At 36.0% G+C, this 12,230-nt stretch overlaps 1 protein-coding gene across 1 annotated transcript; it reads left to right on the forward strand.

Annotated features, from left to right (window-relative positions):
* Positions 1–4,290: 4,290 nt before the first annotated feature.
* Positions 4,291–10,960, forward strand: LOC104906136 (pentatricopeptide repeat-containing protein At4g02750). The gene is made up of 2 exons (XM_010694850.4): positions 4,291–5,953; positions 9,224–10,960. The coding sequence occupies exons 1-2, from the start codon at positions 4,436–4,438 to the stop codon at positions 10,028–10,030; spliced, it is 2,325 nt and encodes a 774-aa protein (XP_010693152.1). The 5' UTR covers positions 4,291–4,435; the 3' UTR covers positions 10,031–10,960.
* Positions 10,961–12,230: the final 1,270 nt, after the last annotated feature.

Consider the following 12,230-nt stretch of genomic DNA (forward strand, 5'->3'; position numbering starts at 1 on the left):
GGTGTCTTAAAAACTCTCTTATATCTTGCACTATTAATTAACTCGAATTTAAGTGTTGGCCCTTGGCAGGAACAATTGTGTCGTGCTTTGCCAACCATTTGAGGGGGTAGGCTCATGGCATGGTACAATCTAGATATTAGCCCACATGCCTACCTTAAGTGTTTTTCTTATTGATGGTTTGAGTGTGCCAGCCTATGGGTCCTGTGTCACTCCATAGGAACATAATCCACCCTCTTTTCACCTTTCAAGGCTTCCTGCATATAAGCACTAGATCATGTTGCTTTGATAAGTTTTTTTTCTTTTCCCTTTTTAAAAATTAAATTATGAATGCATCATTATGAATGCAGCTTTGGATGTACAAGAGCTTGTTTGCAATTACATTAGCTATATTGGTAAGGTTAAGCAGGTTAATCACATTTCCCATCTCTCCCTTAGCCCAATACCCTTATTAGATTACGGGTAAGGGGACCAACCTTTTCTTATGCATTTCTCCCCTTTTTATTGCTTAGCCATTTTTTTTTTTTTTGCTTTGGTGACAACTTATTTTGGTTCTAGAAGAAGTATCTTGTAGCTACATTGGTTGTCTTGTGATCGGTCCTAAAAGTACCATAAAATACCGCAAGTGTACGGGTCAATTAGTGTAAATATAAGGTAAGTAAGATATCGTTTCCCACAAGGAGGTATGATCAACTACCAAATTAAGAAAATCTAATATTTTTTAGACGATTCGAGTAATGTGAATAGTGATAATGACTAAACTAAAATAATATGAACTACTACTAATTTTAACACTAAAAACGTTAAACAATAGGTAAGAATCAAATATGAGAAATAGTTCTAGGACTTAGATTTCGCCAATTAACTTCTATAATGAAATTAAACTAATTGCAGGGAAAAAAAATTAGATCGCAATGATCGAATTCCTAATGTAATATTATCCCCTCTTCCATGGTAGAAAACGTACATTTGAATACTAATCTTATGCCTACTTCTGTGGTCATAAAATTTAGAACAAACTTATTAAGAACAAAAATTCATATAAAAGACCACCTTAAGTGTATAACTATTCCTAAAATTATACTACTTAGCGTTTAATAATCCCACGAACTAAGATTGAATTTTCACTTTCGCTAATAATCCAATACTTTAAACATACAATTGCTAGGGCCCTTATCAAAAGTAAGCAATTGAACTCAAGATTATTTAAATTGCAATTTAAATTAAACTAACCCAACAATAATTCAATTCATTGACAGAAAATTAAAAGACTGCATCTAGTCCTAGAACATGAAAATTTAGCTAGACATTGAAACTAAATTAATGCAACTAATTGAAAGTAAAAATCGGAAATTAAACATAGTAACTGATGAAATTTAATAGCATAAACTAAGAGAAAAGATAAAGAAACTCCAGATCCATATGAAGAATCAGATGAACGTTTGCCTGCTCTCGCGTCGGCTCTCGTGTTGTGCCTTCATCCTTTTTTTTTTTCCTGATGCGTCCTCCCTTATCTTCGTTTAAAATTGTTGTGTAACATCCCGCTCTTCAGAGCTGCTAGCGAAACATAGTCAACAACCATAAACAACAATTAACTCTTAAATAAATTACTTCGCAGCGGAAAACAACCTTAATTACATCAATAGCTCCACTGAAATTCCCAAAAAATTATATACAACAAAACTATCAATAACTAGTCTCACATCAACTATCTAAAAATACAAACTCAATCCTTAATCCACACATCTTTATCTTGCTCCACTTCCAAGTCCAAGCTCACAAAACCAAACCTGCAAATTGAGGGAAGAAATACAAAACAAACAAAATTCCAAAATGAGTGGAAAACTCGTAACCTTTACATGAGCCCGTTATAAAATTATATTTGTCAAATCATCTCTTTCCGTTCAACACTGGCATAGCTCATTCTCTTAAACAAATCAATGACAAGTACAAGATTCGGACAAATCCTGCCTCCAAGGTTCGTTATGGAGCCCAACAACACTACCCCAAGGTTCGTTATGGAGCGTAGGCGACCATATCAGTTCAAAAGAGTAACCATCCTCCATCCATACCTTGCCCACTTTCTATTTTCAGTTCATAAACTAAGCCAGCATTGCGTATTTATATTCATCGAATGATATTTCCATAATCAACTTATGACATCACATTCATAACTATGGTCATAGTACGAACTTACAGTGATGATCCTTGGGAGGAGCAATCTTGAAGCTTGAAGTATCAAATTCGAGTAAATTTTGAATGTGTTTGAATAAGTTTGAATGAGTTTGAATATGGGTTTGACATGTTCCTTAGTATGAAGTTTATGATAAAATATGAATGATAATGTTGTGGAAAAAGTTTCTGGTGAAGAAGTCTATGAAAGTGTATACGAAAGTTTTAAAAAATGTTCATAAAAAATAGGCTTATTTATGGGAAAGCAAGTTTGAAAACCCCCCCAGAGAAGAGCGAATAAGTGGTGAGCCTGGCGCACGATTGTTACGCGTCGCGAAACCATTGCGCCGGGAGCAACAAGGCTACGCACCACCCATCTTGCTGCTTCAGAAGCAACTTTTGGTTGCATTTCGGTGTTTTGCACATTAACTCTATGTAGGGTGTGCGCATTCGGGGGCATGGGACACAATGCAGATCTGAGTGTGGATTTTTTTCGTTTAAAAATTCTTCTTTATCTTTGATCAAATAACATCTTTTAAACTTTGAAATCAGTAATCTTTAGGATTTTGAAATCTGAAAATAATTATCAAGAATAATTATTAAAAAATAATTAATTATTAAGAATAATCAATTGAACTTTATTAGAATGGGCTTGAAAATACAATTAGAAATCAGGACTAATTAATTAGGCATTTAAGAGTGGCTTCACAATCATTTTAAACAAATAATACTTTCTCTTATTAGAACCGATTTTGGGATCAGCTTTTAAAATTAATCTTTCTTTAGACTGAACCAATTGGGACGATGGTATATTTAATTATTGGGTGCTAAATGAGGAAACAGGATTTTCTATCTACCCTAAGCAAAACCTTAAAATCCGAGGTGGTATTCCACTACCACCTCTATCTCAATCAGTGGTGTAGCTAGTGAGTAACAAAGGATAGCATTTTCAAAATAAAAATTGATTTTTTTAGAAAAACAAATAAAAATAAAACATAGAAACCAAGCATTATATGTGAAGGATTGATGATGGTTAAAGATGTGTAGTAGGTTACTTGTTATTTTCTCTTTCTTTCTAAAAGTTTCTTTCATTTTATTTTCCATCGATCTAATTTTAATTGTGCGATCAATTCAATCATAGACTAAGGAATTATAAATTTGTAGAATTTAAATTGTGAAATTTTATGGCTTTATGAGTGTGTGAGTTTATATGTTTGTAAATGTGGATTAGAAATTTACAGGTTTATGAATGTGTTAGTAAATTATAACTTAAAAAATTTGTTAGTGAATTATAAATGTAATAAAATTGTAATGTTGTGAATATATTTTTTTTGATAAGAAAAACAAACTTAGAGCAGCACCCTAATTTGGAGGTCAGCCTAAAACATCGTTGCGAATGATTATAATGTTGTGAATATGTGGTGTGACTTGCAAGATATTTTTTTATAATGTAATTAATATTGAATAACAACGAAGATAAGTGTGTGGATGTCATCTGACTAATTGGTAAAATCTTCTAAAGGTGGTACCCAAGATTTGAGATTGAATCCCGTCTGTTTGGTCACTCATTTACCCACACAAAAATAATGAGAGTAACTGTTTATGAGTATGCCTCAGCTGATGTGTGTCAGTGTGTAGTGCACCCTCACACATAAAGGTGGCCATGGGCCGGGCTGGCCCGTGGGCTGCCCGAGCCCGGCCCGTTTTCGGCCCGGCCCGGCCCGAGCCCGCTATGGGCCCGGCCCGGCCCGCTGGCCATAACATGGGCCGTGGGCCTTGCACGTTTGGAGATTTTAGATTTCGGCCCGGGCCCGGCACGAGCCCGTGGGCCTTGCAAATTTTTTTTTTTCAAAAACTGTGATTTTTGGACCAAGCCCGCGGTGAGCACGAGCCCGGCCCGCCAGGCCCGTGGGCCGGGCCGGGCCATGGACAAGTTTCCCATAATTTCAGCCCGGCCCGGCCCGGCACGAGTTTGATGGGCCACGGGCCTGGCCCGGCCCGTATCCCACTTCAGCCCGCGGGCCTGGCCCGTGGTCAGGCCCAGCACGGCCCATGGCCAGCTCTACTCACACATACGGTTAAGTACTTCCTATATAACTAATTAACTTAGTTTGTTATTTCTTACATTCTCTCTGGTTGGTTTATTATGATAATAAGGCTGAGTAAAGAGGTTTTATTAGAAATATATGAAATCAGCTCTCATTCTTTTCTTTTATTTTCTACCTCGAATAAGTAATAACCCTGATAAAATACTGTATTCGAAGTAATGCGCGGGAATTTCTGTTGGCGGCGATATTTGCAGCACTCCCATATTCTTACATTGAACAACCATTTCTCCAACATTCCACTAGCTAGCAGAAGCATTGTAAAACTACCAAATTACAGAAATTTGAATTTCCAAAAACAATCACTGAACAAGCATCCAGACAAAGATGTTATTAAATGGAACACACAGATATCAAATTACATGAGAAGAGGCCAATACAGATTGGCTGTCGAGCTCTTCCATTCAATGCCACGCCGAACAGTAGTTTCCTGGAATGCGATGATAACTGGGTACTTGTCAAATGGCCGTTTTCAGGATGCACACCAGATCTTCGATGAAATGCCTGTGAGAGATGGGTTTTCTTGGAATTCAATGTTGAATGGATATATTTTGTTTCTAGACTTAGCAGCTGCTAGAAGGTTCTTTGAGGAAATGCCGGAAAGAGATATTGTATCATGGAATACGATGCTGTCGGGGTATGCTCGTGGTGGGTATGTGGATGATGCTAGGGAACTGTTTGATGAGATGCCAACGAAGAATTCTATATCATGGAATGGAATAGTGGCTGCATATGTGCAGAACGGGAGGGTAGATGAAGCTGCAGCCTTGTTCGAGTCTAGAGGGGGTTGGGAACTGGTGTCTTGGAATTGTTTGATGGGTGGGTATGTGAAGATGAATAGGCTGGTTGAAGCAAGGGAACTTTTTGATAGGATGCCTGCAAGAGATGAGGTTTCATGGAATACTGTGATATCGGCTTATGCTCAGAGTGGGCATCTGTCAGAAGCTGAGAGTTTGTTTATGAGGTGTCCGAGCAGGGATGTCTTTACGTGGACAGCAATGGTTTCTGGTTATATACAAAATGGTATGTTGGATGAGGCACGGAGAATATTTGATCAGATGCCAGAGAAGAATGTAGTATCATGGAATTCTATGATAGCAGGATATGTACATTGTAAGAGAATGGACATTGCCAGGGAAGTCTTTGAGGCTATGCCTATTCGTAGTATTAGTTCTTGGAATACAATGATTAGTGGCTATGCACATAACGGTGATATTGCAGAAGCTAGGGGTTTGTTCAATAAGATGCCTCTGCGGGATTCTATCTCATGGTCAGCGATGATTGCTGGTTATGCTCAAAGCAGTCATAATGAGGAGGCTTTACATCTATTTGCCAACATGCATAGAAATAGAGAAAGGTCGAATAAGTCAGTGTTTACGTGCATTTTGAGCACGTGTGCTGATACTGGTATTTTAGAATTAGGCATGCAAGTGCATGGGCAAGCCATTAAAGTAGGATATGAAAGTGCAACCTATATAGGAAATGCATTGGTTGCCATGTATTGCAAGTGTGGAACCATTGATGAAGCAAACTGTGTCTTTAAGGGCATAAAAGAAAAGGATACTATTTCTTGGAATACAATGATTGCTGGTTACGCAAGACATGGGTTTGGCCGTCAAGCTCTGGTAGTTTTCGAGTCAATGATTGAAGCTGGGGACAAAGCTGATGATACAACCATGGTAAATACACTAATCGTTCGTTTACTTACATAATTTGTCTTTTCCAGATTTAACTCTGTTTACTAAACTATTTTCTTGCATTTTTGTGGCATTATAGTTAGATTATTATATACTATTAGACGAGCATTGTATGCCTCATCGGCTCATCCTACCCTTTCTTTGTGTATGCAAGCCCATGTAGGGGGCGGCCTCCCAGAGTACACTAAAGGAAAAGAGAGAAGTGGAAAAGTGACCTTTTATAGGGTAACATTAGAAAGGAATATCTTATAACAAAAAAGAAAAGGGAGCCGCTAGCAGTCACATCCAAGATGTTGAGAGGCTGCATAGTAATTAATTAGGGCATCAAGTATCTTAATAAGTTGATCTCATTTGATTTTTGCTTTGCATGAAGTATTCAATTTAGTTCTTGAGATTGAAACATTTGCTGATTTCACATTATGCTAGGGCTCTGAACTTCGCCTTGAATTATCGGATTAATCTTTCTCTTTTCTTGGATAATCAGTGGTTGTGTTAAATGGACGGAGTCTCCTGGTTATAAAATTGATACAATCACTCGTATATTTTAGGGTTGAATAATGATGATTCAATCATAATTGGTCAACCTGGTAGAAACTTCTGCCAGTTTAACAACTACTAGCAGCTTAGATTGGCAAGAACAGATCTAACTATTTCTGTGCAACTTACTTGTTTCACATTGTAGATCTTGGACATGTTTCACGTTGATGCAACCTCTTCATTCTCAGGGCATAGTCAAGCACTCTCCAATTCTGCCTGTTCATGTTCTGCTTATTCAGTCAAATTAGATTAGTTACTTATTTCATCTTTATCAAGCATATTGTCGAATGTAATTAGATTCCAGATAATACTTTCAAGATCATTCCCAAGCTAAAAGAATGCCTCAAGACCTAGTTTGGTAGTTGCAAACTCTGGTATTGTCCACCTGGTTGCTTGATCTATAGACTATAGCACTGCAGTCCCTTGTCTATAACAAATGAGGGCTTATGTCCTAGTCTTTGGTCTGTCTCCTGGAGAGCAGGATTCTAAGGGTCCTTAATGTTCATAGTCATCAATACCAGGATCCTGCTTTACGCCATAATTTTCTTTCTGAATTGAAGGTATTGCAAATGAGTTGATGTCGGCATGTGAAATTCTCGAGTTTGTCAAAGTTTAGGATTGTTTTTCAAATGTTTTAATTGCTTATCGAATCCTCTCAACTATGTGGGTGAGTGTTGCATTTGCTAAAAGAAGTTTTTCGAAGTTAAAGTTATTGAAACCCTACTTGAGGTCGTCAATGTCACAAAAAGGTTGAATGGTCAAGCCATATTATGTATTTAGAAACATATCTTAAGAGGATATTGATGTAGACACTATTATTAGTGACTTTGCTTGTAGAAATTTTTTTGTGTAAAGATTTTGATTTGTTATTCAATGTTCTTTTATTTGAAATTTGTTTTTTTATCTTTTGGTAACCGTAATAACAATTACTATTGATATGAAATTTGTTTTTTCACATACCGATATTAAACTTTCTTTTTCATCACTGGTTAATTGAGGTCCTCTCGGTTCGCCTTTATGCCACCAAAATCTCATAATCAAGGTTGTGGAAATGCGTTGCCGAACATAGATTACATGAAATTCCAATTTGAAAGGAAAGCCAAAGTATATAGTAAATGGATAATATCACAACATCCACTGAAACATGCATTGAAAGATTTAAACATTCGAACATTGAAATTGCAAAAACACAACTCAAAACTAAGCTAGGACAATTCTTTTACTTTAAGAAATAAACTTCCAAGTTTTACAAATCTTGTGTTTGTAGTGAGACATAGCATTTTTCATGAATGATAAGGTTAGAAGGATTGTTATTGACGTAGTCGGAATTATCAAAGGAAAAGCAAGCACAATTCCTAGAACGAACAGACAAATTTGATAAATTTGTAAAAACTCTGGAATCCACCAGAAGAAGACTAAAACTCTCAAATATTATTATTAAGATAAAAGTTGTCTTCTAATGACGGCTAATGATGTTTAAATAGTCTAAACAACTCCTAATACGAAAATTAGGAAATAATAAAATTCGAAAATAATTAAAATGTTGTTTTCGGGCCCTAAACGAACTCATATGGCTTAAAAAGTTGGTAGGTCATGTTTCCCTTTCCAAAAAGGTATTTTATTAAGCATGATACCGGGAGCCTGACTAGTAGAAATCATTTCAGGCTTTTTCGACGATGGACTCTTCGTCAAACTCCGCAGCTAACCTTCCTACGTCAGTTATTTTATCTCATGCTCACATCACTAAATGAGACTAAAGATAAAAAGCGCCCAGGGGAAGCATAGATTAGGTTCAAATGGTTCAATGAACACTCAAAACCAAAACTTGTCAGAGTCATTAGAGTTGTTAAAGCAAGGGTCTGCAGTCACTCCAATTAAGTCACTGCTGAGAGCCATTAGAGTTGTTAAAGCAAGGGGCTAGGATCACCAAATTCAATTGCGTCATTGTTGATGACTACTCAATGCAATTCGGCAAATCTTAATATTTCTAAATGTATTTATTGTTATAACAAACATGAAGTGTGAAACAAGAGTTATCATGCTCTTGCTTTCTTTTTCTTTTGTTTCGGAGTCAAAAACTAAAACTAACTTCCTTTGTTAACTTTTACTCAGTGTTTAAACTTCCATCTAATCTAGATCTTTAACAATAAACTTTTAAACATTTGATCCCTAGTGATAATATGAACAAATGTTTTGGTCCTACTTGTGTACTTAACTACACATGTTTGTGTAACCTGTTTCTCAAATTATTTCTCTCAATAATTTTAGTTGTTAGTTAATGTCTTCATTTGCAATCTATTATGTTGGATTAGAGGCAAGATTAAATTACATGCCCTGATGCTGTATTGTTGATTGAGCTTTGGTTTGTGATAGCCATCTTAGTTGCTGAAACTATTAGTTGGCTTTTAGTTGCACTGCTGTCTCCCAAATGTCATCTTATCTTCATAGAAGTATAATCATATTGTTATTGGTAGATTTTGGCTGAATATGTGTGAAGACTTCTCATAGTTAATATATTACGAATACAGAACATAATTTTTGCTCATGCATACGTAAATACAGGTACATGTCAGTTGTGACTCGAGATTGACAAAGAAAAAACTGGAATCTACTTCTTTTTCTGTTTCTCATTTTTATCTCTTTTTTGCCTTTTGATACTCTAACTACTTCTTAATGGGATTTCTCGTTGCCTTATTGGATTGATTGACCTTGCAGGTGGCTGTGTTGTCTGCGTGTGCTCATGCTGGTTTAGCTGACAGAGCCAAACAATATTTTTACTCTATGTACCCTGATTATGGGATAGTTCCAAGTCCACGACACTATACGTGTATGATTGATCTTCTAGGCCGATCTGGCAGGTTAGATGAAGCCCATAATTTGGTGAGGAACATGCCATTTGCACCAGATGCTGCAACTTGGGGTGCCTTGCTTGGTGCAGCGAAGGTTCATGGGAACATCGAGCTTGCAGAAAAGGCTGCAGAGATCATCTTTAAAATGGAACCTAATAACTCGGGAATGTATGTACTTCTTTCAAATTTATATGCAGCTTCAGGCAGATGGTATGATGTTGGGCAAATGAGATTGAAAATGAGAGACAAAGGAGTGAAAAAAGTGCCGGGTTATAGTTGGCTTGAAGTGCAAAACAAGATCCATACTTTTGTGGCTGGGGATAGTTGCCACCCGGAAAAGGTTAGGATATATGCATTCTTAGAAGAGTTAGAATCACGGATGAAGCAAGATGGATATGTGTCATCCGTAAAGTTGGTTTTACATGATGTTGATGAGGAGGAGAAAGAGCATATGCTCAAGTATCATAGTGAAAGATTGGCGGTTGCTTATGGAATATTGACATTACCAACTCAGAAACCAATACGGGTGATGAAAAATCTGAGGATCTGTGAAGATTGCCATACAGCAATTAAGCACATCTCGAAGCTTGAAGGAAGGTTGATAATAGTACGGGATTCTAACAGATTTCACCATTTCAAGCAAGGATCATGTTCGTGTGGGGATTACTGGTGAATCTTAAGGGATCCAAAACATGGAAATATTGAAGGATAAGGCTATTTTAATCATCAGCCATATTTCAGATTAATAGCGATTTCTTAACCCACAACCCAACAGTATCGGATAAGATGGGTTAAGGTCAAATACTGATGCATTGCTAGTTGGACTCCTAACAGTTTCCTTTTTGGTGTGTAGAGAGCCGCAAATAGCAATGATGTAGATGGGGTTTGATCCAAGAGACTTGGACCAACTCAACTAGTTGGCTCGCACTTAGAAGCCTCAGAATTTTTCAGGCATTATGTGTGTATTAGAGCTATGAATTTATAGTTAGGGGGTTTGCAGCTGCCCAATAGTGGGAAAACTTTACATGGACACTTGCAACAAATGAGATGCAAGAAGAACGAGTTGGAGAACCTGTAATTTTGAAGCATGATGCAATCAAGAGGTTGGAAGCATTTCCTGAAAATGTTAAAAGATGAAACTATCTCCTTCTCTGGCTTCACAATCAATTGGTGCTAGGGCAGTGGACACTTCGTCTATCGGAAACCGCTGGAAACAATAATTGTTTTTTTTTTTTTGTGTTTGCACCCGGTTCACCCTTTGGGCTACATCCGAATCGAGGCCAAGTTCGAGATGGTTAGGTTCCATTCCTCTCCCAAGGGTGTTGCAGGGATTCGGACACGGGTCCATCCTACCAAAGTCAGTCCCCATCACCACTGGGCTAACACTTACTTGGTAGGAAACAATAATTGTTCATTGTGCATGTTCCATGTTAAAAGTTCTCTGTCATGGAAAATTACATCCTCGTCTTTATCACATCTATTCCCTCGATGTTTTTTAATTACAACATTTGACTTTTCTATTATTTACAGTTCTCCCTGTAACCTTGTAAAAAAAAATTATATGAATTTGGTCCACACTAAATTAGCATGGACCTAATGCTAATTCATGTGATTTATGAAAAAAAAAGATCACTATATAAAAAAAAATAGATATAAAAGATGAGTGTATATAAATTGTGAAGTTTGACTATGTGGAAAAAAAAAAGTTACTATGTGACAAAGTGAGACTTTCATCATGATAAACTAATGTGAGAAAGTGTAACTATATTAAAAAAAAAAAAAAAAAAAAAAAAAAAAAAAAAAAAAAACAGTCACTATAGTAGATATTAATTGTATAACATAACTTAAGATTTTTAAAAGGTTACTATATAGAACAAAAAAAGTATCACTATGTTAAATAAGTGGATTTGCTCCACAATCATATTATTGTGGACCAGATTCACACAACACTAACTCAACCTTAACTCAACCTTTATGAATAATACGTAAGAAAAAACATAATTATATAATATCTTATTTGATTTGTCTTAATGTGTATTTTCTAAATATCTCATATCTGTAATTTTTACAAATGTATAACTAAAGATATTAAATATCAAAATCATGTCTCGACAAGTGTGAAAACCTAAATATTGCAATTTAAAAAGAACGCATGAAGTATATCATAGTGTCACTTCAATTATAAAAAGTATGTTTCGGATCGGTACATACTGATATATCAAAATGGATACACGGGAATTGGATGAAGATTTAACTTTCATGTAATTGACTAGTGATGACGTTTGGTGATATTTTGCGTTATTCAGCAAGAAAAGATCATGAAAAGACTTGTCATTATCCTATCATACTTTTTAAGTTTCGTTTGGTTGGATGTAAAACATTTTCAATGTAAATATAAATGATTTTTCATGTAAAATATTTCATAATGAAAAACTCACTTACAAAGCTAATTTTCCTTGTTGAATGTAAAAAAAAAAAAGATATGGAAAAGGAACAAAGAGGATGGATAAGAGGAGTAAAAGGTTGCTATGGAGAAGGGATGAAAATATATTTTCTTTTTTTAGAAAGAAAAATAATTTTTACCTATATAAAAGCTATTTCTCCTTGATTAAAAACTTATTTACACCCCTTGTCAAACGAAACAACGAGAATATGAAAAAAAAAAAAAAAACTCATATTTAGGAAAAACATTTCACCTTACTAAACAGAGCCTAAGTGACATTTTAGGTGCCACAAAATGACCTAGAATAAGAACAAAGGGGATATTAATACTTGTAATTGCTTAGATCTGCTTGTAATTGTACTAAGGAAGAGAGAATATTGCTAGTGTTTGAACCCTGTTTGGGTGTGAGTCTCTCTTTGTTGGCCTCTTG

This window comes from Beta vulgaris, chromosome 2, assembly GCF_026745355.1.
Source record: "Beta vulgaris subsp. vulgaris cultivar EL10 chromosome 2, EL10.2, whole genome shotgun sequence".
NCBI classification, from domain to species: Eukaryota; Viridiplantae; Streptophyta; class Magnoliopsida; order Caryophyllales; family Amaranthaceae; genus Beta; species Beta vulgaris.